General features: G+C 39.9%; 1 protein-coding gene across 2 annotated transcripts in view; it reads left to right on the top strand.

Annotated features, from left to right (window-relative positions):
- HMGA2 (high mobility group AT-hook 2) overlaps positions 1-27,307 on the top strand; it is a 114,019-nt gene that overhangs the window by 11,148 nt on the left and 75,564 nt on the right. For both annotated transcript variants that reach the window (XM_071733463.1, XM_071733462.1), the window contains exon 3: positions 496-546. In XM_071733463.1, the coding sequence (XP_071589564.1) occupies positions 496-546 (51 nt within the window). The remainder of the gene's footprint in view (positions 1-495; positions 547-27,307) is intronic.

The raw sequence follows: 27,307 nt of genomic DNA, 5'->3' as shown, positions 1-27,307 counted from the left end.
CATGACACCGAAAGAAGAAATTGTGGCTGCTATAAACTGCTTTGTCAAGGCTTGAAACAGCCTGTGTTTTCCATTTAGTGACTATAGGTAATTTCTGACAGCCTGTGAAAGACAAGTTGATGTTATTGGGGGTTCTGGGGCTCCCAAACTGCCCTGCATCCCTATCCACAGCCTGCATGCCCCATGGCTGTCCTTGGCTGGGGCACTGAGCAGCTGGGCATTCGTGCTTCTCTCTGTCCCTGGACACCCTGTGGATCTGGGCTAGGGGCACCTTTGGGCACAGGAGAGGTACCCCCTGGCCACACTGGCAAGGAAATGTCAGGAAAAAACCCGCATAAATACATTCCACCAGAAAACCCATAGAGTGAGAGGGGGGCTTGATGCCACCTGAGAGATACAGTTATGGGTAATGTTACAGGAAAGGAGTTCCTAGTTACTGAGGCTGTTAAATAATGCTGAGGTCTAAAATACATGGTGTTTCTTTTCCCTTTACAGAAAGCAGAAGCCACTGGTGAAAAGCGACCCAGAGGCCGGCCCAGAAAATGGGTAAGTATTTCACTTCCATTCATTTGATTTATTTGCTGTGTTGTAAAGCATATGACAGAGTCACTTCTTTTAGGGGACTATTATTTCTGCTTTCTTTGTAAAAAAAGAGCATCCATCTTCTGTGTCTCTTTGTTCTGCTGGATCAACTAAAGGGTTAAGATAGAGAACTTAACTACAGCTTCCTACCTTTAGACTCTGGTAGTTTGCTCAGGACACTTTACTACTAAATGTTTGCTGGGAGTGAATATTTATGTGTCTCTTATCAGCATGAAAAGAGGCACAACTCTTCCTTCAAAAGAGAGTAACAATGAGATAAGTTGTTCAGTAATTGAGTAACAGAGGTTAAAGGGGCACTATCAGACATCAGAAGGTGATTAAGAGAGGTGATAACATTCAGATTCAGTGTGCACAAGATAATGTTTAAAAACTGAAAGGTCTTTGCCTTCCATTGCCTGGAAACACAGCATATTTTCCGTAAATCTGGTGAGAAAGCAAAAATGAACAGCAGAATACTTACTTAGAGTTGAGTTTTTCTATTCTGGACCATCTTCATGCCTCATATAATTGCAGTGACTAGTAATACGTTTCATTAAAAGTTTCATTTTTCCCTGCCCATTCATTCTCTAGAGGTGGCTGTCAGACATGTGTTTTGGTTCTTAGGCCACAGAAAGATTTCAACCTCAGATACTTAAAAGTCTGTGTTCTCACTGATGATTGCAGCTAATGAGAGTCTGCCTTGTGTGCCTCTGCACATCATTTGCTTAGGCTTCCAGAAGAAAAGTGATGGGGATGTCACTTGGAAAACATGATCGGATATTAGAAGATACGAAGGTGTGGCTCCATCACAAGTTAACATTTCTCATTTCTGTTTTCCAGTTGCCTTTCCCTTTATCTGGTCAACACTCTGCTTTAAACTTCTTCTCCAAATCACCCTCATCTTGGTCTGCTATCTCTTTCCTCTCTGAGGTCCTGTCATTTTCCCCCTCGTTTTGTTCTGCTCTTTTGCAGAGATGTTAACACAGCTGTATAAGTATATGCCTGAAAAAGCTCAAACAGCACCACAAGGTACTTAAAACTACAGATGAAGGTTCTCTAGTGTATCAGCAGCTAAACACAGGAGAGATGGCTTTAACAATCACTTGAAGGGCTGGTTCTGTAGTTGTTGTCAAGCTATGAAGTACTCCAGGATATTTCTTTGGAGAAAAGAGACCATTAAACACGCTAGATACATTGCTTATGCCTGTAGTTTTTAAGACAGGCAGATTTTGGGTGTGTGAAGAGGCTCATTTGCCTTAGGAAACCTGTGGCATGTTCAATCCTACCTGTGCTGGTGGTCTTCTCAAAGGCAGATTGGAGAAGGCAAGTGCCAGGTGCAGCAAACCATGGATAGGTTGCTGTCTGCTCTCTCCCCTTGGTCTTGGACCTTGCACCTTGGAAATGTTGCTTGCTTGATCCTCACCTTGTGTTCCAAGGAAACCAGAAATAGCTGGTTTATGAGAACAGTAGGCAAGAGACAGTCCATCCCCACTGATTTAGGAACGGATTTGGGATGTGACTGTTGCATAGGGATGGTTGAGCGCTGTGAAAAGTTAAAATGCAGTGGTCTGAAATGTTAGAAATATTTTTCTCTCCTGAGCACTCACAGTGAGTAACTAAGGTGAGCTTTCAGTGAAAAGAGCCAAAATAAGGCTGCTGGCATCTTTTGGGGTACAATGTTTCCCTTTTAGTTTTGTGTCTTTACAGGACTGAAAGAATAGGTGGTATCAGTGGAGCATTAAATATAGCACTGGCTGTTTGTTGGGTGAAGAATCTGGTTTGCAGAAATATGAATTACAGGTTATCTAATAGGTTTATGCATTACTTCATTGTGAGGCTGATACTTGCAACAGTTTCACTCTTTTTTTTTTTAAACTAAGGCATATTTTCAAACTTGGTATTACTTTGCTGTTGTGCCTGTTGAAAAAACACTTATCTGCTTATTTTAATGATACGGTTGTTTCTTGTGATAGGAGAGGTGACACTCCTATCTTTAGCTTGCATTGAAATAATTCTATAGACAAAGAAGCAAACATACTGTTTTTTCTCCTTTCTTTCATCTCTCTTTTCAGTTTAAATTAGGTTAATGAGTTCCTCTTCTGCGTATGATGAAATGGAGAGTGGTGTTATATTTTGCTTCAGAAAGAAATATGGTGGAATTATTATAAGCCATCATGGTGAAAACTTTAAGCAGAGCATATAGTTGAAATTAGGGTAGGATTCTGCCTAAAAGCAGATGGCACAATGTTATCCTTTCTGTTTTGATGTCATTCAAACTTCAGTTAAATCCTTAGTGAGTATCTTCTTCTTTAATCCAGTTTATTTGTTTATATATTAAGCCATAATGAAGGTGGCCCTGTATGTGTAAAAATAAAGAGTAGTTTTGTTTTTTTTTTCTTGGAGAGGGCAAAATTCTATATTTCAGGTATTTTCCTAAGTTTGTAATCCCTTTTCTTGTGAGTCTAGACATTCAGTGTCATATGTTGTTCATCAGATTGTAAAGTATTATTTCTGCTGTTTCCTTCAATATGCACACACAGAGACACACGAGCAAACAGACCACTTCAGAATTCTGGTAGCTGTTCCTTCTGCCGTTTTAAATTAAGTATTTAATGTTTTTGACTTGCAATGTATTTATTCATATATATTATTTTTTAGAAGAGAAGTAAATCTTTTTGATTAGTACAAAACAGGGAAGGGAAGGGGGAGGGAAAGCCCAAGTGAAGAGGGCAAGGAGCCCAGTTTACCACAAGCATATGAGACATCTGATGACTTTTTAAATACAGTAATGTGTACTTTGCAAAGCTGTCAAGGAAAAGAAGACCCTTGTCAGTAGCAGACAGCAAAGATTGACAAACTTCTGAAAACAAAACATTCAATTATATAGATTACATAGATTTCTAAATGTGAGGAGCTATTTGAATAGAAAACCTGAAGATAACAAGGTCAAGCAGTTGGGAAATGAACTTCCTTGGAATCAGAAACGCAGTCCCTGCTGCTGTAAAACTTATTTCATTGCAGGTTTATGCACGTGTGAGAAGTGCATTGATGGATGAGTCCTACTGAGTAAGAGGGAGGTAAACCTCTTCATCACCTTGGTATTCCTTAATTTTAGAAGTTCTCATGCAGGAACAAGTTCTATGCTCTTTGGATGCATCTGCATCAGTGTGTTAGGTCAAATAAGGGGTGTGCTTTGGTAACACAGCTCCTAATTGCCCCCAGATACTGTATGCATTGTGGAGCCATCCCAGAGCTCATGGGATGGGTTTCTTTCAAAAGAAACAAAGTTGGAAGATGTGCTGGAGAAGCACAGTCCAGTAGGCATTGGACCCATGGGACTAAGCTAAAGTGAAGTAAAAACCTCTTGAAAGGTGCATAGTGTGGACCTGAGGTCCTCAATACCAGCCTTGTTTCTGTATTTTCTGTATATTGTTATATTTCTGTATATTGTATATTTCACATTTTCTGTATATTGTAGACATAGCCTTTGATGCTTGAAAAGGGAAGATGAAGCACCCTGGTTTGCATTAGCAGAATTACTTTATGCAGCACAGGCATAAAGTCCAGTTCATAGCCATAGAGATTCACATTTCCAGAAGTGGGAAGTTTGTCATTGACTTGATAAGTGCCAGCCTTTTGCCACAGAGACCCAGGGCTGCTGCTCATGGAATCAGCAGCAGTTTTGCTGGTGGCTTCACCCAGCTTTTTCTTAAGAGCTCGTAGTAAAAGCCTTTTTAAAAATTTATTTATTTATTAATTTGTGTGTATCTAGAAGTTGACTGAAAGAAGGGGGCTGAAGAGCTGTAAGTAGAGCAGGAGACGGAATGATCAATTATTCTGCTGTTCATTCCAAAGAATTGCCTTGAAAACCTCTGGAAATTTCATAGATTTTATTACTCTCAGGCGTCAGCTTAATGGAGAAACCTGAGACACAGTTCTGAGGTTGATGCTTAAGAGTGTATTTGTTTTTTATTTCGATGGGTTTTGTTATGTCTTTAGGTAGAATTTTTTGGCATTGTCTGATTTCACTTCAACACATTTAACCTGAAAGCACAGATTCACTGCATGGCATAGCAGCACTGCTCAAAAAACAAGGAGCAGGGCTTTGGTGGGGAGGAGCAATGGCTGATGTCATGCTGTAAAACTGGTTTAAAGGACTGAAGGATGAAGTTCTGGAAGCTGAATGATTATAACAGCGGAAGAGAATCAGACACTTGCCAAGCACACAGTGCAGGGGAAGCATCCATCCCCTTGCACATCTCATCACTGATGCCCAAGCAACACCTGTGACTTGTTCAGAAAACTTCTGTCTTTCAAGATTTTTGTTTTCTAGCTTGTACATTTCAGGTTGTTCGAAGATAAAAGCTAATCAGAAACAAATTCAATTTCCTTAAGCAGGAGGTTTTCTGATCCAATCATGATTAGCTAGACATTATTGTGCTTTTGAAGATCAGGTTTTCCCCTTGGTAATGAGGGCAGTTTTACTTTATCCTGAAGGTCAGTTTAAGTGATGCCAAACCACGTTTAAAAAAATAATTACAAAAATACCTTTTTCTAATAACTTTTTCTTCAGATTAGTTCCCACTGTTTTGACATAGCTGAGATATCAAACCATAAACATGGAATTTGTGAGATGTTTCTATGCTAGCACTTTCAGAAGCAAGGCAAGGACTCCTAATGTTCATTCACGTGTAAGACTTTGAAAATCAGGTTCAGAATGTTGAAGAAATACATATCAAGAGAACACGTTGCTTCAGAAGACCCATCAGTGTTTTCAGGTTGTTTGTTGCCCATAATCAGTCCTTGTAAACCATTATTATCTCAGTAGAGTTTTTTGTCTGGTAGTGCCATGCTCTGTGAAGTGAAAGCTGTTTAACTAATTTTGCTTATTCTCATTTAGTGCAGCCTTTTTTGTCTCATCTGAAGTCATATTCTAGGAGATGCTTGAAGTCATACAGGCTTCTTAACCAGGTGGTGGAGAGAGAAGGATGTTCTGAGGTCGTAGTCCATCTTGCCCTAAAAAAGGCTTTGTTGTTGGTGTGGTGAGTTCTTGTCTGGAGAGGGCAATCTTTTTTGACATTGGGAAAGGCAACCTAGGTGATAAATATGACACATACCTGACTTTCAGATTGCAAAATCTGTGTGTGAGAGATCCTGCCACTTTGATGGCATGGTGCTTGCCAGTGCATCCCTAGGTGAGGTTAGACATTCCTAGGTTACAAACACACACATTTATTTATTTATGCATTGAGGTAAAACTTAAATCACATTTGTATGATGAATCAAAAAGGAAGTTATGGTTTTTTGTATGTATAGAAGATGGCACGGATAAAAAAAATCTGTTTCTTGTTCTTGGAAGAATAATGGCATTTCACTTACTTCACATCTTTCCAACTTTTGACTGCAATGTATGTGGTTTTACTGCCTCCTGTAAAGAACATGATGAAAATGTGCACATAAGGTTGTTATTTTAAGTCTTCCAAACTACCTTACCTTCTTCATGAAGATCATAGTTACTGTTCCATAACATGGTAATATAAAATACCTTCTTTCATTAACATGTTTTACATTTGTGTAGGCAACACTGTCATCTGGGAGGGGTCATTGTTTCAGTTGTCTGAAGAAGTTGAAAGGGCTTTTATAATTGACCTCTCTCCCTCAAAATTCCTAAACTTGAGAAGTGAATGTAGAATATTAATTGAAAGCCTTAGAATCTTTACACCTATACATTTACTTTCCAGTTGAGATGATGTGTTGAAAAAATCAAATCTCAAAACCTGAAAATTTGGACAAAACCAGTGATTGAACTTTTCACGTACAGTTAACAGGTACATAATTCTCTTTTTTTGACATTTTTTCACTTCTATTTTTTTCTATTCAGCATTCTCAAAAAGGAAATAACATCTTGTGTGCCTATAACAAAGAGTAAAAAAAAAAATCACTAAAAATTTCAGGATCCATCTTTTTGTTCTGTTTGAGGTCCAAAGAGGAAATCTTACCAGGCAAAAAATGCAGAAAATAAAAATATAGCAACTGTGGTGAAAGGTGAACTGAAAATCTGAGCTGTTTCCTTTTTATGATCTCAGATAATGGGTGTTCAAGAACTTTAAAAAACAGTTCTCCATTTGGCTGAGTATTTTGTTTTTTATAATCCTCATTGTCCATTTTAAAAATGAGGAAATGGAGCACTGAGGCTGGTGGCAGCAGCACCAGGAGGCATTTTTGCACCTGTGGTGTTTGAATTCTTGTTTTTTTTTGCTGTCATAGTTACCAGCAATTGTGCATCCAGCTACCTGATGGAGAAAACCTATCAGGTAGTGAAAAGTACAGCCACCCGTTCTTGCTCCTAGAATTCAGTTTTCACTGCTGAAAATGTCATGAATGCAGAAAGAGAAGCTGGGCCTCACCTCCATTGAAAATGTGCTCTACAAGGTTAATTGCCTTGCCCAAGGAAATCTGTAGAAGAGCCAGGAATAGAACTCAGATTTCCTGGCAGCCTGCCCCGTGCATTCAGCTCAAGGCCATCCTCCTCCAGTAAGGCTTGCTTGGGAACAGGTTGGATGAGGGAGGGGAAGCATGCTTTTCAATTCTGTATCTTAAACCAGTGCATGTTTTTAACCTGTTTCTCTAAAGGCAGATGTAAATATCTCAGTATCTCTAGCGTGTGTCTAGCTGGTGGGAAATTGGAGTGAGATACTAAAAAAACCCTCTGTGTTCTCGATATATAGGATAGAGTAGAGAGGTTTGGGACCAGAAGGGCTTTGAACCAACCCCAAATATAAGCCTGAAAGGTATTTGATGCATATTGATGGTATTTTCTCATCTTGATTACATATAGAAGTCCAATACTGATCCCATAAACAGAAAACATAGTAGTGAAACCAAGGTCCCTAATTCCTTGAGTGTTTTGAATGTGGTTAATCCACTTTTGAGGACTAACCCACCTGAGCCATGCTGCAGGATGGGGCCGTTCCAGACCACCCCCTCCAGAGATGCTGTTTCCATTCCCTGGCCTTTTGAAAGGCAGTGGTACAGTGGGAATGAAATCCCCTGTGTTACACTGTGATCCAGAACAGGAGATTCAGAATCAAGACTTCTACATTTTCTTACAGTTTCTGACTATTTGTGAAGCTTATTTAATATAACTTATTAATATAACTTATTAATATAACTTATTAATATAACTTATTAATATAACTTATTAATATAACTTATTAATATAACTTATTAATATAACTTATTAATATAACTTATTAATATAACTTATTTAATATAACTTATTTAATATAACTTGTAATGCAGTAGCCTTACAAGAAAATACTACATTTTTTCTCTGCCAGTGATAGAAAAGGGCCATCTTATAAATGGCAGTCAGTCCCTGTGTGGGTGAATTTATTCCTCTCAATTAAGAGTTATGACAATAATTAAAGAGGAGTAGTACTTTTGGCCTCGTTCTGCATTCTTTACAGACTCAAGCAGGTGATGTGGATGCTGAAGGAATGCAGGGTTGATCCTTTCCTGGAATGATTGGGGGAGTATAGTACTGTGATAATTAATATTTGGAAAGTGCTTTCTGGTGTTTGAATGGAAGTCATTGCGTGCTTTATGTGCGAGTATTGTTGTTTCCTCTTCCTTAATCCTGGGACTAAGCCTCACTTCAAATTACTGTTCTGTATTACATTTTAGGTCTGAGGCTAGATTTTCAAGAAGAAAGTGGGCTTCTTTCAGTGCAAAATATCCTCACCAAGAGGTCACTTCTAATGCAGTAGCACAGGGAGCGAGGGAAAAAGATAATTTTAATATCAACAGTTATCTGCTTTCTGTGTTATTTAGTTTTCACGATTCATTTTTTCTCTGCTGTCTTGAATTTATTTCGGGCTAGGTACCTATTTAAAATACAGAGGGAGCATAGTATGCAATGGAGTTTACAAGTACATCTGTTTTTCTATCCTAAGACCTATGCGAGATGCTTGTCAGATTGCTAGTGAAAACCAAAAAAATAGTGGGGCAAGAACCTGAAATTTGAAGATGGTGACTTCACAGGCTGTACTGTTTAAATATTCAGGTTGGGATAGGCAGCTTAGTGGTTTAAAGAGGCAGTAGACTGCTAACAGAGGAAGAGATCTTTTCAGGTCCAAGAGAATCCATATACTTTTAGTCTCTGGGGGAAGGAACCCTGAAATGGGAAACACCGAGGCCTGGGAAGATGAGAAAGGTGGATGTTGAGGAGCTTGGGATCGTGGTGTTGAGGCTGATAATGCTCACAGCACACTGTTTGTTTGGCAGACTTTTGTTACTTACTATTTTGAATGATTCTGGTTGCTCAGAAAATGCTGATCAGCCTTGCAGTTACTAGAGGCTGTGGATGGGATATGGATTCCTTGTCTGCACTATAGCGAGGCTTCTTCCCTGTTGTTTGGATGTGTTTCTAGTGATTTCTGTCTAGGAAGGAAATCTTTCTGCTGTGCATGGCCACCCTGAGCTGCCAGAGAGCAGAAGAGGATGGGTTTGTTGCCCAAACACAGGCTTCTGTGGGTTTCCTACCTCATCTTCTGTAGGCTGACATTGTGGGGAATCCATTCCTCCCAAGCTACAGGCAGACTCACAGGGACTTTACGAGTGTATTCTGGAAGGGCACAGATTATACTATCTACCTATAATTGACTTGACAAAACCCATTCTTATTTAGCCTTTACACAGTCAGCACTGTGAAACGCATGCCTTAGAAGAGCTGCAGAGAGGAATCCATTCACCAAGCCCATGTGCTGCCTGCTCTCCACATGTGATCCACTGAGCTGACACCAGATTAACCCATCTACCCCTCCATTCTGGGTACCTGAAATGTGGTGCTTACCCTCCTGCTACTCAGGACTAATTTGCTCAGTGTAGACACTTCATGGAGGAGGTCTGTAAGTCTGTCTTCAGTATAGAGAATAGGAGGACTGAGGGACTCCAGGTACTGCTCAGCCAGGGCTGGACCTGTGTGCCAACAGAAGTGACATTCCATGAGCGGGTCTGGGTTACAGCTCTTTAGACTCAAGAGCATTGCATTTAGAAGTAGTGGGACTGCCTACATGGGAGAAGAAACAAGAGAAAGCTTAGCTGAGTGATTTAAGCATCCATATGAGGACCTGAGGTGACATTCCTAGGGCTGCATTTTGTGTGATCTCAAATGCAGATATTAGAGAATGTTGCCTGGAACCCCACTTCTTTATTAATTTGAGCATAGGTGTTAACGAATACTCAAAAGCTACCCATTTCTTCCTTGGTTTTCTTCTGGAGCCTTTTCTCTGCGTGGCATTTCAGCTTCAAGAGAAGGGCTGGAGGGTGCTTCTTACCCAAGAAAGCATAGGAACTGGTGATTAGGGTGGTTGTGTAGGAGGTGTGAGTAGAACCCCCTTAGAGCACTCTTACTCTGATAAACTCTTGTGCAAGTTGGGCGTGAGCACTGTGCTTGGAGCTGTGCTCTGTCCTGACCTTACGTAGCTCTGAAGGGCTCTCCAGAGGGTGGAGGTGGATTTTGGGTGACTTGAAATGCAGTGAAGGGTTAGTTGGGAGATAAGGTTTCTTACCTTAGACTGGCAGTTTTGAGCATGCTCAGCTTACTAAACTTCAATCTGCAGAAGGCTCTAAGGTTAATTAGGAAAATACTAGTTAACTGAGGAGCTGAGACAGGCAGTTGTCAAGAATAGATGGATCAAATCACACCCGAGAGAAATCTCCATACACATAAGGCATTATTTATGTGTTTTATAGCATGACTTCAAGAATTTTGCAGGCAACAGCTGCTGTATTGTATTTCCACGTGATTTTAATTCTTTCTCTTATCAGTTCAAATGATATAGCCTGTTATTATTGCAAGTATTGTAGTTTCAGAGGGGTTTTGGCAGTTCAGTTCTGTGTCTGTGTGTGTGCTATTCACATAGTGGTACTAGGCTAGTAATGCATGATGTATGTCTTTATTCTGCCTTTTCTTTTTACTTTTGAAAAATAAACATGCTGTTTTCAGTCTGTTTTATTCTAGTCTGTCAGTCTTGAGAACTTTGAACTGGAGAACTGCAGGGTCAGACTTTGGCACTACTTACAATGGTTTAAATAAGAGTACTGCCAAATTACATTTGAAGTCATGTATTTCTTGTGTATCTGTATCCGTGTCAATGAGAACAGAGTCTGTTCTGCAGAAGATGGTTCTCTTTGATTAAAAGTGATCTGCCAGTAGTGGCAGTCTCTGTTTTGGAGCCCTTAAGATTATCAATGAAGTGGCAAGGTTTAGGGTTTTTAGGTGCTATCTGTTCAGAGTAAGTGCTGGGAGCTCGTCACACTGGTAGCCTGCGCAGAGCAGAAATCATGACTCCTGTGTTCTTTCCTGCTAAGGATGCTTGAGAAATCTGCCTGGGGACATTCCTTCCACAGACAACTGTTGGGGTCTTGAAAAAACAACTCGCACAGCACGCTGATCCAAGTACATAAAGTACTTAGTATGTATGTATGAAAAATGCAGGGGAGACAGGGCTGTCTGCTGTGGCATGCACTCTCACATTCATTCATAAAATCTTTGGAGCAGGCAGAGGTGCATGCACTTAGTTAAATCATTGTAAAATTTCTCATTCAAGTCTGGGGTGACCAAGTGTGCACCAACTGTTCTATCAAGTTTTATCTGGAAGTCTTAACTGGGATAGGTAGACAAATGATCTGTCAGTGGTGCACGGTGCCTCTGGTCAAGTGGACTGAATATGCAGGCAGGAGATGCATGGTAAAGCCTTAGGCTGGATGAATTCAGTGGCCAAACTCCTAATGAAATCAGTTGCTTGGGTTTCAGCCCTTCTCTCTCTGCCCCTCATGTGATGTAGAACTGTTTCTCCTTGTTGGTTATAAGCTCTAAAAATTGTGCAGGTAGCCATGTTTGCACAAAACACAGGCAATTTGAGGAAGAAGATCCATACATGCTCAGGTTAGGCAGCAGATGAACAGAAGCTTTACAGTGACTCTCACATAGCAAGAATAGCATTTTAATTGATCTGTGAATATGAAAAAATTTGTTACTTATGTCAACAAGTTTTGTGTAGTTACCACATGAGTAACAGGTACATTAGACTTGTACAGGCAGAAGATTTTTATTGATGCATTTTTTAAACATTAAGCAACTTGTCTGCTATGTAAGTCGTATTGCTTCTAAAAAACAGATTTTTTTCTAGTTTAATCATTTCAGTGGAGTGTTTGAAAACTGGAATATGGACACCCCTGTGCTTTAACCTTCAGCAAATTTTTCGAAGATACACAAGAAAACAAACATGGTTTTGAAAATGCTTGAACGATCTTGCTTTTTCTGCTTTATCTTTACCTTTCCTTAAAGATATGTTCAGTGGTCATCATGGGTAGATACTTAGAGATGGTATTGTGCCCACTGGAACAAATTCTTTTTAAGGCAAATCTGTGTCAGGTAGTGGCTCCATTGAAGTGAATTTAAAAGCAAGACTCAGCTGACTTTGTTGGAAATAAAGTTTTCTCTATAGGTAGCTGTAAATGGTGAGATATAAATTGGAAATCTTTTCTTATTTGTGTGAATGAAAAACCACTGAATGTGGGTTCAAATAGGAGAAGTAATTTGCCCTTTACAGCATATCTCGAGGGAGAAGGTTTTGTGCATTGTGCTTTTTGTTTAAACTAGATCAAAGTGTCTTCTTAGGTAATGGCAACATCCATTGCACAGACAGCAACAAAGAAAAATTACGTTATGGTTGGAATTCACACATGCACACAAAAACGTCTCAGAATTATATGCTTAATAATAATTTTGCTCCAAGCAGAAGCTACTTCATCTTTGATTGCTCATTTCAGGAAGTAGAAGGTCTCAGAACCTCTGCAGGCAAACCAGATGCCAGTGTTTTCCAACAGAGACATCATTAATCCTGTCCTTCCAAATCACTAAGAAAGCTATTTAAGGGGGAAGTTAGAGCCATCATGATCTTTTTTCATAATTAGAAATCATTGTGGTTTGCTTTGCATGATTAAAATTTCAAATAGCTAATTAAATAATGTCCCAGAGCAAGCTTTGTACTTTGCTAAGCTCTGTACAGCCTTCTTTGCACCTCAAATCCCATTATCTAAAGTGTGTAATAACTGGGGGGCAAAACTCTATTGGTTTATTTAGCATCTTCATTTTTTTTTGTTGGCTTGTTAGTTTTCATAAATTTTTTTAGTGACTCTATAATAAAAAGCCAGGAGGGGGATTCTGTCCTTCCTTTCCACTTTTGCAGTGTGAGTATCCCAGACACTTTGCACAAGTATAGAGGCAGAGGTGAAACATAACTTCATCCATTCTTGGTTTGTCTTTTTCTTTGAATACTTAGCTTGCCCATATGCCTCATTCAGGGCTATGTAAATATCATGGTTAGAAGCTTAGAAAAAAAGTTCCCATTTTGAGTAATTGGAGCATGACAAGGCAGTTGAAAAATTGAAGAGGGCATTTATTTAATTTTAAAATGTCTGACTGGATTTACTTGGAAACTGTCCAACAAAATAAACGTCTGTTCCAAGACTAAAGATGAGGAATTTTGGGTAACCTTTGAGAAGTCTTACAGTAAGGACTAGAAGATAGACAAAAAAAAAAATTAACATACAGCTCAAGTCCCTGTAAGACTTGGAGCAATGGGAAGTTCTTGGGTTGAATCTGACCTCACCAGCTGTCAGCTCAGTTATGTCCCATGCACTGACAGTAGAGTTTTCAGGGTAGAGAGAGGGCTAAGTTACTTGCCTCTTATTTTACATGGCTATGTGGTGTCAATCATAGTGTCTCTGCCTCTTGCAGTCTAAGAAACTGAAAGGAAAAACCATTTTTCCTCTTTCAGAAACAAAAGTGATAAAAAGCCCTCTTTTCTTTACACCAGTTCTGCTCTGTATCTCAGGGCAGTTATCTTATGTGCCTGGGTTAGCTGTGGAAAGATACAGTCCAGGAGGTTGCATCCTGTCTTCTAGTTTTCCCATCACCTTCCTTTATTGGGTCCTATTGCTGAGCCAGATACCTGGGGATCTTCTAGTAACTAGTTCCTTATGCTTGGTTATCTTGCTCTATCAGAGAGGGAACAGCCATATCATGACAGCCAAAAGCCGTGACAGCTTAAGTATGAGGGTAGAACCATGGCAAGTTTGAAGGCAGTCCAAAATCACTCCATTCCCTTCATATCCTGCCTTAAGCTGTATGTTTGATTTTGCACTTCCAGAGAGTGCACAAAGAACTGGACTCACAGTGTATGATTTAAACTGCTGCTGACATCAGGCTTAGCTCAGCACTAGCACCAAAGTTGACTTTGGGTGGCAACACATCAGCACCATGAGTGACTTATGAACGAAACAGAAATGTTTAAAGAGCATTTTCATACTTTGCAGGAGTGAAAAGCAGAGAATATTATTTATGCAGATTGAAATGTCTTTGCCCAGTGAGGTGCAGTGTTGTCTTTGCTAATCTCAGATACACTTGTATTTGAGTGTGGATTTTCTCCTTCTCACAGAGGTTCTCCTTCTAGTCTGCCTGTCGATGAAGTCATAATCCCACGATTGACATCATGGTCTGTAATCATGGAAACTATTGCAGTCTCACAAATTTAGTTTTCTAGCAGTCTCTGAGCAATGGGAAAATGAGCTGTAAGAGATGGAGTTGCTGTTTAAACTCAAATATCTTTGGTAATGATCAGAAATGGAGAAAGTCTACAGACATCGTTCTGTAGGGCCAGATTGATTCTTGGTGTAATAGTGCTGAAGGTGCTTGATTTAGCCCAGGGAGGAACTTGCCCCCTGTGTCTGGAATGACTTGATGGCAAACATGTGAAGAGGAAGTGAATTTATGCTCCAGTTTAATATTTTGGAAAGTTTTCCCTCGTCTGAAAGTCTGTCTTTATCGCTGAATTTCCTGGCTTTTGTGGATTTATATTAGATCCTTTATGTTATTTCAATGTATTTTTCCTGGTGTTTGATGTCTTTTGGGTTGTTTTTACTGGGGGTATAATATATATATATATATATGTTCAATGAAAGTAAAAGCAGTCTTCCATTGGGGAGGTCACAAAGCCTTCAGAAAGACTGCGTAGGTACCAAGTACAAGGCATTACCCCATTTCAGATCTGTGGTTGTTGCTTGTGTAGTGAAAGAATTCATTTCAATGAGAAAATGCAGATATCTTTTAAAGAATGCTTAACTCCTAACTTCCAGTGTTAGATATCAGTGTTATTTTTAATTCTTTACAAACAAATCACCTCTCCAACACAGCATGCAGAGTGCTTGTAACTTCTTAAGATTAATGATCCTCAGTATAAATAGCCTATCAATACATTGTGCTTGTTGAAACCTTGAAAAAAGAGTTATTTTAGGACACATGGAAGGGTGAGATGAACAGTTGGATGCTGTACCTTTTTGCAAGTTGCTCAGTCTTATTTTTTATCAGAATTCTATATTCTGAGCCCACTGGAAGGCACAGCATATGTACAAAGGCCATGGGGAGTGGAGATTTTTGAGGATGCAAGTGAATGGAGAGTGTCATGTGTGTGCTCAACAAATTGCTACAGAACTCAGTTTTCCTTCACTTCCAGAGGTCTGCTGAGGCTGTGGTATTCCCCAGATTATTTAATGGTGTAAGGAGGGAAGATTGGCCACAAGAGTCAACAAGGGAACTTGCCATGAAAAGAAATGCTCCAGTGGAAGGAGGTGAGCACGGGACATGCTCAGCAGAGAGTCTGAGGAATTTCCCTCCTTGAAGATTTTATAAATCTCAACCAGAGAAACCCCATATTTAGAAGTTAGCCCAGCTTTGAGTAGGAAGTTGAAGTAGATAATCTCTAGGCACCCTCCAAACCCAAATGTGGGTGTTTTTATGCTACACTAGTCAATGTACTTGAGTCTGTTGTATCTTACATCCTTTAATGAGTATGAGGGTGAGTAAGTTGATAATAAGGCCTGATTTTTGCACAAATTCTTAGCTGATCTGTTTGGGATGCATCAGTCTTAGAGCTTTTCCATTAGCTTTTCATGGAAGTATTTAGATGAAGATGGAAGATACTAGGCTTAGCCAGCATCAGACCCCCCTGGTGCATAAAGGGAGAATAGCTGTGTGCTGGCTTCCTCCCATCAAGCACAGGCCTGCCACAAGCCCATCAACTTTGCTCTGTTTTATCTAGGAGGGGAAAGAGGAAAAGGGTTTGAGAATGGCCAGAATATGCTAGGGCAGCTCTTTTTGCCAAGCAGCTTGGTAGAGTGATTTCTTGTGGAGCTGGCTTTCCTTGTATTCTTCCTAATTTACAGTTGTGAAACTTCAGGTATTTGAGTCTTGACTACTTATCAGGTTTTATTTTGTGGCAGATCAAGCCTAGAATGAACAGTAAGAGTTGCACCATCTTTAAGTGTCTGTCACATTCAGCACTAAGTGAATGGAGGAGGACAAAGAGCCCTGGTTCTGGGAAGTCTTGGTGAGAGCCAGAGGGCATCCCATCACTGCCTGTGCTCTTTGCTTCTAAGAGGAAGAGATTTTCCTGGGTTATTAAGTGAATTTTTACCCCTTGTACTAAGAACCTGGAGCTCATTATCTTAAATCACGAAGCAAAGATGCAAGTTCGTTTCTGTTGTGTCACCTGGAAGAGCAGAGCCAGGGGAACAAAATCTACCCAAGCATCCTGTGCTTGTTCTGTGAGCAGTAAGGCAGGGCTTACACTTAGACCTGGGCTCCTGGAAGTACTACCAGCAGGTTGTGAGGTGAAAGACCCAACAGCAGCACATGGGTGGGTTGGGGAAGTGGGAGAAATAGATGGCAAGGGTCTGTGCCTGTAGCAGGAACAACCATAAAGGTAGTAGTTCATAGAGAGATCTAGTTCCAACCCTCCTGCCATGGACAGGGATGTCCACCACTAAAACAGGCTGCTCAAAGCCCCATCCAGCCTGGCCTTGAACACTTCCAGAGAAGGAGCATCTACAACTTCTCTGGGCAACCTGTTCCAGTGTCTCACCACCTTTAGACAAAAGAATTTCTCCCTAATATCTAACCCAAATATACCCTCTTCTGGTTTGGAACTGGTCCCCTTCTTCCTATCACTGCATGCCCTCAGAAAAAGTCCCTCCACAGCTTTCTTGTAGCCCCCCTTCAGGTGCTGGAAGACTGCTAGAAGGTCTTTTCCAGGCTGAACAACCCCAACTCTCTCCTGTCTTCATAGGAGAGGTGTTCCAGTTCTGATTCTGTGGACTGTGCTGTCACCCTTCCCCGTGGTCCCTGTTGTGTGACTTGATGAATCTGTGTCATCTGCTAAAGTGAGATAGTTCCCAAGTCTGAGCACTGGGAGCATCTCATAGTGTGAGCAGTATGGATGGTGCAGCAGGGAGGGAGGAGCCCATTAGGGGTTGGTTATTTTGGTCTAAAGCCCAATAAGAAGCTTATTTTTACCACCATGCCAAATGCATAATTTTCATCCATATATTAGCCACGGAATAGTTGTTTTGTTGTCTGCTAAGAAGAGAAGCACAAGGTTCAAAATAGTTTTACTGTAAGGTCCTGGGTTCTAAAAGTATCTTATCAAGATACAGTCAATATATTTATTCATGACTTGTCTGAACATTAGTCCTGGACCAAAAGTCAAGAAGGAAATTCTATCCGTGGTCTGTCACATATGAGGTTTTGGGGTAAGTTTAGACTTTATTTTGTTTTTCCATTTCTGTCGATAGTTGGAAGAAAATACTCTCTTTAATAAAGAATTCTTCTGCTCAACCTGTTTATTCCTTACTTCCAGTTTTATTAATCCTTTTTTTTTCTTTTTTTTTCTTTTTTTTTTTTTGTGACATCATAATGATTGCCACAGCAACCGATTGTGAGGTGCAGATTGAACAGACAAACTCCTAAGAAACAGGTCTTCAGGCAAAAGTCAGTATAATAAAGAGTGACAGGGGAGGGGAAAATCCTCAAACACATGAAGTGCAGCGTGGACAAAGGTGATTTGAGCTGCTTGGTTGTTAGGATTTCCTATGGGGTTATAGCATTGTTTGAAGGCAATAAAATACACAAATCTGCAAGAAATTATTTTTTCACATCTCTATTAGAAATGCTGAAGTTGCTATTGAAAGCTGATGTGTTTGTCAGAAAGAATTTACCTCTTGACTTCTGTGTTGCTTCAAAACAACATAAAGCCCCAAAGTGTAGCTGTTATTGAAAATGATCTTTATTGGTTCATCAAGGACTTTGTTGCAAGTGGGATCCAGGTATAGCTGACAGCTGTGATGAGTTTCTTGTGAAAGGTTCTTCAGATTGTCAACAGCAAACGGTTCTGATGAATTTCCTGTTGGAGTGACACAGGAAAGGAATTCTGCCAGGAATAATCTTACCTTTCATGGCAGAAGTTCCTACTTTTTTTTTATTATTATTTATTTTTCCTCCTTCCAGATACACTTTTGGCTTTATGGCTCTACTTTGACTACTGCTGCTTAGTAGGGCTCATAAACCCCACTCTAAGAAGTCATGATAGTCCTCAAGGTTCAATCTGTCAAGGAGACAGATTTTTAATTTGTCCCCAGTACATGGGAGCTACTGGTTTAAACAAGGCAGGAGATGCAGGACTGAGTCTATAATAACCAAATAGTTGGTTGTTGTAGGCCAACAACCTGTGGCCATCCTTTTATGTTCGTATCCATTTAGACCTTGTTCTTCTTCCTGGGACAAGTTGCTAGGAAAAGAATCTCAGCAGCTCTGGGAGCTGGTTTCCTACACTTCTTTTTCTGACTGCTAACAGAGATGGAAGTCTATCCATGCTTTGGCCTGAGTTCAGATCTCTGTGCAGAGTTCATGGCCCCGGTTCACTTCAGACAGGTATTTGCCACCCTGCAGCTCCTTCTTCTCCCTCTGGCAATGATCTTCTCCCACCACAAACATCTTAATGCAGGCAACAGTGATGAGTGGTGTAGGCTGGAATCCTCAGTACCCCCACCTCCACACCCCCACCTCTGTGCCTGCATGTCTGTACCCACATGTCTGTACCCAAACCTCCATACCCCCACCTCCACACCCATAACTCTATACCCACACCTCACTACCCACACCTCTCTACCTCCACCTCCACCACAACCCTGCTGCAAGTTGGGGTTTCCTGTTTAACCCACAGGTTCCAAGTAAGTAGCTTCTTGCTTCTTTTTCATTTTGAGCACCATAACATCTCTGCATAAAAAAAAGCAACCAGCTTCAAGCAGCTTCAGGTATATAATACCTTCTTCAGGTGTTATATACTGAAAAGCTCCTCAGCCAACGCGTACCTTTTAGTGAATTGTAGTAAGTTATGACTTAGTTACAATAGTTGCAGCCAGTTTGGAACACCTGATGAGTGCCTCCATCTGTGTGAAGGAGATGACAGGAGGATGTGAGTGGTTGAGGTGAGGAGTCGTGTAAGGATCAGATCAACCTGATTTGATCATAATGCAATACTGGATGAGAAATAAGAATGAGAGAGCCTTTGTGAATTGGATGCTGTCTGAGAGAGAACAGATCAACTGGTATGTCACTAGTGAGGTTCTTACAAGTGCCTGTATTTGAGTCATTCTTCTATGTATGTAAAATACATACAAATTTTTTAAATTAAGAAATTTCAAGGTGTTAATCCTTTATTGTGAATAGAAAAAGAAAATACTAGTAAAACGTAGACCCAGAAAAAGAAATTGTATTGTATGGAAAAAGCAAATAATAAATGCTATAGAAAATAATATTTTGAGTTAAATTTTGTCAATCCCAATGCTTGTAAGCATAAGAGATTCAAAATTTGAGATTCAAAGCTTGGAAAATATGCAAATGCTTACTTAAGGTCAGTCAATTTTATGTCCTCCTGATGTTCCTTTCCTACAACCAGAATTTTAGTGACAGCTTGTCCTGTAGAGACAATGTAGAACCACCTGTGATACTATAACTGTATTTTTAAATAAGTTACCTTTCATTACAGCTGTGGCAGACATGAGGGAGGAAAAAATGTTAACTACTCCCAGTGAAATAACTTGGTTTCTTTTCTCTTTTTAATTGTGGTTTTGTTTCTTTTTTTTTTTTTTTTTTTTTTTTTTTTTTTTTTTTTTTTACTTGATCCTCAAATAGCTTGAGTTTGAATCCTAAAGGTGTACCATGCTATCCTTTGAGGAGGGCTGGTCAACATTTCTGACTTCATTTCAGCAGATGGAGTCACTGTGGCAGCTCCTTTCTGTGCCCCACTGTGTGGGGAATGTAGCCAGGTCTGGAGACTGAGTTGTCTGTGGGCCAAGCTCAAGTCTCAGGTTGGGAGGAGGGCATCTCTGGTTTGTACCCGGAGGTAGCAAAGTTACTTAATTTCCTATCTCTCAGAAAAAAAAGGAGTCTGTCTCCCTCCTGAAGTCATACACCACCTGAAAACTTTTGTCAACAATTACTTCTGTGTCCTTAGTCACAAAAATGTTGCACCTCCAAATAGAAAACGATGTGCTACAAATCCTAAAGTTACAGAATAATATATATATGTATGAAAAGAATATGGACTGCCAATAACAGAATATATAAAGTGCATGGAATGCACTAAGAATGAGCTTTAATGATTTGGCAAGCAGTTTCACCCTCTGTGCATGCAGCTGGAGATGCATTTTATGTGGCATGTCCTACATGTGGCACTCAGCTCCCTGTGACTTTTCCATTAACTTCACTGATTTTCTTGAAGTGCTTAGTAAAAGGGAGTTTTGCAGAAATTTATTTCTTTCAGGAAAATAACGATAATGTAGCACTTCACAAAATAAATATAAAAGGTAAATGTTTGGCAGGGTTAGTGAGAAGAGTTAAGGTCAGGTAGATAATCAGGATGGAACAATCCTGTCTTTTACTTGTTTGCATGCCCTTAGTGCTAATTGCTGCCTGAGATTTTAAAAATTGCAAGCTGATCTGCTGCTTTAAAAGGCATCACCTTACTGAGCAAAGGAGCAATGATACACTTTCAAGAATACTTGTTAAAGAGTCATTTCCTAGCACCGCAAACCAAGGAAGTAATTTTAAATGAGTAACTAGTCGATTTAATAAGTCAGCTAATGTACTCTTTAGAGGAATGGAAATAATTTAATATCAAACTAAAATATTTGATTAAGAACCTATTGTACCTGTGACTCAGGCTCAACTCAAGTTTTTAAAATCTGTGGAAGTGTTTTCTGTGACTTTAGGGAAGGTTAATCAGATTTTTGCAAATACATGAAACAATTAAACAGGTTGATCCTTTACAGGAGATTATGCATATAGATGGTAATTTTGACCTTTATTAACATTACATTCTTCAGTGGTCAGTGGAGATCTGTGAATAGTGATGAGGTGCTGATATAAAATTGTTATTTCACCATTGCTACTAAAATAGCTCTTCAGTACTAGAATGCAGTTAACAGAGCTAAGCAATAAAAGCTGTCTCTTCAGCTGAAATCCAAAACTTTTTCTTTTGGATTGGGTTGCAAAATGTTTTTGTATTTAAATAGGGGATGACAAGCTCTTTTACATGAAAACCATTTTCCCTTCACTTGGACTTCCAAGTGTTTCTCTTCTCAATTTGTAAGTGGCCTTTGTAGGTCAGACAGGAAAAGTATTGCTGAGTTATCTTAGCCTTTGTGATTAATATCACCTTCACATAGCAGTAATTGAATTTTATGGCATTTAATAATTTCTTATATGTGTTAAAAATGAGCATAGCAAGAGGAATAGATGCACTGGTAGTAAGGAGTTATAAAATGAAAACAGGACCTCCTAGATAGATACGTAGCTGGTTTTTGGTATTTTTTTATTCAGTGACTTTTGCTACATTTTTCACCAGGGAGGAATTTTACCCATGTTAAATGAGCAGGGCTGAAAAATTCGTAGAAAAGCCATTAGAGATTGATTATAGTAGAAACTGATGTGGATATAGAGTTTGTTTCTTTAGCACTTTTCCTAGGAGAGGTAGGTGATAATAGAAAGGTATGTTGAGGTATCCTGTATAATGCAGTAGCAAAGATATAATGATTTATTAAGTATACTAGAATCTGTATTGGTTTGGGGTTTTTTTTTACTTTTACTGAAACTGGATTTTTTTAACAGTAATGCAAGTCATGATTCAGAGATTTTTGTAATCAAAGTTTTTGTAATTAAAGTTTTGGGTTATTTTTTATCAGGTACTTGAGAGTCAATAAGCAGAACAGGAACCAAATGCTTAATAGCTTTATTTTGTAAAAGCTGCCAGCTGAGGTTCAGCATTTTTGGCACATTTAATATAAAGATGAGCAAAGACCCAATAAAAACTAAAAGATAAAGAGGACGTAATAGGAAAAACTGAACAAAGGAAAATTTGAATTGAATATAAGGAATATTCCAAAAAAAGCAAAACATATTAAGCCATGGAGCAGACTCTCCAGGGTCATACTGGAAACATCACTGCCTTGAGACACCAGAAGGATAACCACCAAAATGAAAAGACTGTAGTTAAGCTTAGCTGTGCCTGCTGATACACCACTACCTGAGCTGTGGTCTGCAGAGACCACCCCAAGGTTGGCTGCTTAATTTTGCCACTGCCTTCTGCTGCTCTGGTGGAGTCAGTCACTCCCATGCTTTTCTTGTTCTAGCAAGGTTTCTACAGCATTATTTCTCAGGGTCTGCCTGAGCCTCTCCTACTGTTAAAGCTGTGACTCTCCACAGATGTGAAGCCAGATGGCCTCTGCAGCCACTGATTTTTCTTACTCTTTCATTTTCAGAGGGCAAATCCTGACAGCAGGACGATGTTCTTATTCCCTCTTATAAACATATGCTCTGTGCAAAACAATGGGCATATAATGTGTCCTGAGATGCCCTGGTTTATAGAGACCCAGGCAAAATAATGAACGTCCACACCTAGTTCACTGCCTCTGAGTAAGTTTTTGGGGAAAGAGCAAAATCATGTGAGAAGTCTGTGATGCCCTTTCTGATGCTTTTGTTGTCTGAAGATCCGTGAAGTTGCTTCCTTCTTGGCAGTGTATTTCCATCTTCCTCTGCTAGTTCAGCCGTGAGACACGTTTCCTTCCTAGGGAAGCAAGCTTCTCTCTCCTGCTAAAGCTGCCTCTTCACATGAGTACTCCTCCTGCCTGCCTTACCTTCTTATTTTTAAAACATTTTCCCAGCAACTTGTTTATTTGTTCTGCTTTTTCTATAGACCCTGGGTTTCTTCTCAGAAATTGGTAAAAAGTTATGTTTGAGAAGAGCATCTTGATCATGAGCAAGTCAGAAAGTCCAGGGGGACTGAGCAGGCAAAAAAAGGACAAACAAGAACATGCTCTTTCCTTCTTTCAGAGCAGGACAGGGTGAAGGGTCTGATAAAGAAAGATCCATACTCTTTATATAGTCAAAAACCTGAAGTAATGTATGAAAGTAATTTGTGTCATACTTGGAATTGCAGAAACTCCTTCCTCTGTATCTTTGATTAGGAGACCTGGCCCCTGGGTGTGAAGATGAGGTGATAAAACAGCATTGGTGGCAGAGGTTGAGTGTGAGAAAGAGGAAAAGAAACAATGTAGGGGCAATGTAGAAGAGGCATCAGAGAATAAAAAAGAAGAGGGTTTATGACAAGGAAAGGAAAGAGGAAACAGACGCTAAGGACAAATGGAAAGAAAGATAGGCTGTAATCTACTGTACAATGTAAAAGAAAGGAAAAGTGGAGCAAAGCCAGAGAGGGTAAGAAAAAGCAAGAGATTACACTGCATTGCAAAAAAAAAATGTATTATCCAGTGGGCTTTCCTGCAATCAGTGGACTAGATGAGGTGAAGAGTCTTTCACAGCCCAGGCTTTTGTGGTTCTGTGACATTAAAACAGCAGGATGAGGGAGAGGAGCTCAAAGAAGGAGCAGAGAAAATAGGAATTTGAGTAGAGTAACAACGACAAAACTCCAGAGGAAGCCTCAGAGTTTATGAGTACAAACTCACAATTTCTGAGTTTATAATTGCATATTGAAATGGAGAGTCAGTGAAGCTATCAGCTGATTAAGATGTTACTCATTTGGGAAGCTGGACTGAGCAGTCCTGATGACAAAGCTCAAAGGCTGGTCACAAGCTCAGTGTGGTCACCAGAACTGTCCCACTCTACCTTGGCTTCTTTTCAGAACCTCCGGACCACTCAGTCCGAAAAGCAAATGCAAAATTTTTGCCATTACAATTTGGCAAGTGTTTCTGTAGCAAAGGAAATAGTCATGAGCATGTTTTGCCCAGTGACCTGCCCTCTGACTAAAATGTTGGTGTGGGAGGAGAGCTCTTATATAAGAGCAATGAGACAGAATATTTCTTCTATTAGTGTCCGTGGTTGAGGGGAAAAGGAAATAGCACAGAGCTGGTTCAGGCATCATCACCCAGCAAACTCTGCACACTGGTATAATTCAAAGAGTATTTATTTAGATAGCATTCCTATCTTAGGTACTCAGTGGTACAACATACTTCTGTCCCTTACTAATACCAGCTAGAAAGGCAGCTACCCCTTATAGTCCAGATACAATTTTCCAGTTTCCCTTTGTTTCCTTCCTTTTTAGCAGAGATGGGTTGATTCTTTGTAATTTGTTTAACCCTAATGGGTACCAGGTAACCAACAACTGTAAGGAAGTTTAGGTCTTTGTAACTAATCAGCAGTTGTTAAAACACTGATATTCCTTGACCATATCTGGTGTGTTTCCAACAGGTACTTTTCAGTTTCCAGCTTCATTTGATCAGTAAGTTACTTTCCCTAGTCTTTCAGGAAAGGGAATTGTATTTTGTTTTTTCACATCCAGGCTCTCCACCCAGTGGTGCCATACATTCCATTCGAAGTTCCAGGACAGAAAGTACAGTAGCAGTACCTTTCACTTTTACATCTAATGACAATTAAGTGCTTAACATTTAGTCAGATTTTCACTTTCCCAGTTGCAGCATCCCACAAGTGGGACTTGTAGTTTAAGGAAGCCTTTAAAGAAGTCCTTGCCTCTGTGCCTCAACAGTGTTGATTTTGTAATTTTCCATCTTTGCCATAAAGGCAAAACCAGACAAAATGTCTTTTATCTGTCGTGGATTTTTATTCCCATGGAAAAACTTCACAGACATAGTCTAATGTTTTTGGAGAATCCAGAGGTCTGTGTAACTGAGACTTTCTCTTATGCAAGGGTTCTAAGCTCTATGGGAAGAAGCCAGGTTGTGAGTGCAGTTAGAGAAGAGGTTGCACAAGATTTCCTACCTGTGGCAAGCTGCAGCAGGTTGACCAAGTTTCTGCATTTTATACCATTTGAGGATTCCAGCATGCTGTGCTCACTATTTTAAAACATTTTTTGTAAGTTGGAAGAAATGATCAGAAAACTGAAAAGCAGCAATGCTGAGGTCTACCACGGTTGTAGTAGGTGCTAGCAGCAGGATCACTCCCAGTCAGCTCTCATATATGTATATATATATATATATATACACACACACACCAGACCTCATAATTTAAGGAGTCTTGATGTCAGTGCAAGGCATTATGCTGTGTACAGCCCATATATCCTGTAGAAGTGTGACTGTATCTGACAATATGTCTATAAATGATTACGATATAGCTGACATACGTGACTATAAATGTCTGTCTTGCACACTATTTGCCTTTATTCTTTTAATCTACAGAAGATAGTCTTGAGCATGATAGACCAGAGTGTCTGGTCATAGAATCATAGAATCACAGAATCATAGAATTGGCTGGGTTGGAAGGGACTTCAGAGATCATCAAGTCCAACCCTTGATCCACTACCGCTGCAGTTACCAGACCATGGCACTGAGTGCCACATCCAGTCTCTTTTTAAATATCTCCAGGGTCGGAGAATCCACCACTTCCCGGGGCAGCCCATTCCAATGTCTGATCACCCTCTCTATAAATTCTTTCTAATGTCCAACCTAAACCTCCCCATTGAAGAGCTTAAGTCCATGCCCTCTTGTCTTGCTGAGGGTTGCCTGGGAACAGAGACCAACCCCCCCCTGGCTACCCCCTCTTTTCAGGGATTTGTAGAGAGTGATGAGGTCTCCCCTGAGCCTCCTCTTCTCCAGACTGAACACCCCCAGCTCCCTCAGCCCTTCCTCACAGGACTTGTGCTGGATCCCTTCACAGCCTCCTTGCTCTTCTCTGGACCTGCTCCAGCACCTCAATCTCCTTCCTGAACTGAGTGGCCCAGAACTGGACACAGAACTCAAGGTGTGGCCTCACCAGGGCTGAGTACAGGGGCAGAATCCCTTCCTTGGACCTGCTGGCTATTAAAATTGCCAGAAGTTGAAAGTGCATAACTCAAAGTGGCATTTGTAGCAGGCTAATTGTCTTCATACACTGTGTAGTTAGAAGAAGGGGAGGCTTCATTTTTATGATATGCAAGAGACACTGAGCAGTGAAGCACAGGTAGGCAAACACATCTTGGGTGCATTTGTCTAACAGTCTTCAAAGTTTGATGATCAGTCCATATTAATTAAAAGGTTTTAAAAGGCCAAGTGTAAGGTAGTATTTGTCACGACGTAACATTTACAGCTTCACTAAACATAGCCAATATCTAACAATTAGGAAGCTGGCCTTTGCCTCTTCGGGCATGACACCTCTAGCTGAATTTCAGTGCTGCTGGGGATTCTTTTATCTACAATTAAAACCACATTTCTAATCTGTTTTTGAAAAATGGCCTTCCTTTCTTTTTTTGCCTGCAAATTTGCTTCAGGAAATAATTGTGGTTGCCATTTATGGTGCTTAGAACACTAACTACCTGATCACATCAACAAATTAGGCAATTAGACATCTAAGAGCTAGAAAATGAACCTGTGAAATAATCCTCACAGGTATTTCTGGAAGCAAAATTCCAGCCAAAGAATTAATGAGGTCAAGCCCTTTAAACACCAGCAAAAAGCCCAGCTCCTCTAAATTAGTTTTCTCACAAAGTGGTTATTGCCACAGTTTTTGTTAGGTGAATGATGATACAAATATTTGATAAATACAGAAAAGAAATTACCTAAAGCAGTGATTAACAGTATTGACAAAAGCCATATACGTGTAGAATATAAATATCTTAATGAAACTAAAGGTATTCATTAAAGGTGCTGGATAAATGTCCTCTGAAGTCATATTCTGCATGCAAATAAAAATTTGATCATAGCTGGAAAAATTACAAGTTGGCCCACACCTCTCCACCAGCTTGCCTAAAGCTGTTGAAGGGTTGATTTAAATACAGGCTTCAGAGTCTTTCCTCCAGAATCCTAAGAAACATGTACTTTAACTAAGGAGTAATATGAGCACAGACTCATTTGATCCAAGCTAATCAACCAATGTTTAAAGCCCAGCAATACTCAGTCACTCATCATTTAGTGTGTGCATGAATGCATGATTCCAGAGCAAAGAGTGATTTATTGGTCCTTGGGAAAAGGAACCTTGAATTATCCTGTATAAAAATGGAATATATAAAATCCATGTCGTGATAGTCATACTGGGCAAAGATGTCCTACTGAATCTTTTTTGTTCTTCTGTTTCACTGTAATTTCCCCACAGTCATATCTGAATTCATAAGGAGGAGCAACATAACACTGAGGTTAAAAGGGAATTAAAAGGAAGGGTCAACAGGGTGAAATGACTTTCACTTAGAGGAAGACTTTTTGTAGGTGTCTTTAAGTGTTCAAAGTACGTAAGTGTTACCAGGTATCAAAAATACTTTAGAAGTACTATGAAAAGGCTGTCATTTTTAAGGAGATGAGTGGAGAGGACAATTTTAAATAAAGA

The sequence above is a fragment of the Heliangelus exortis genome, chromosome 1 (assembly GCF_036169615.1).
Source record: "Heliangelus exortis chromosome 1, bHelExo1.hap1, whole genome shotgun sequence".
Lineage (NCBI taxonomy): Eukaryota > Metazoa > Chordata > Aves > Apodiformes > Trochilidae > Heliangelus > Heliangelus exortis.
The sequence above is the reverse complement of the archived record's forward strand: the minus strand, read 5'-3'. Positions and strand labels throughout refer to the sequence as shown.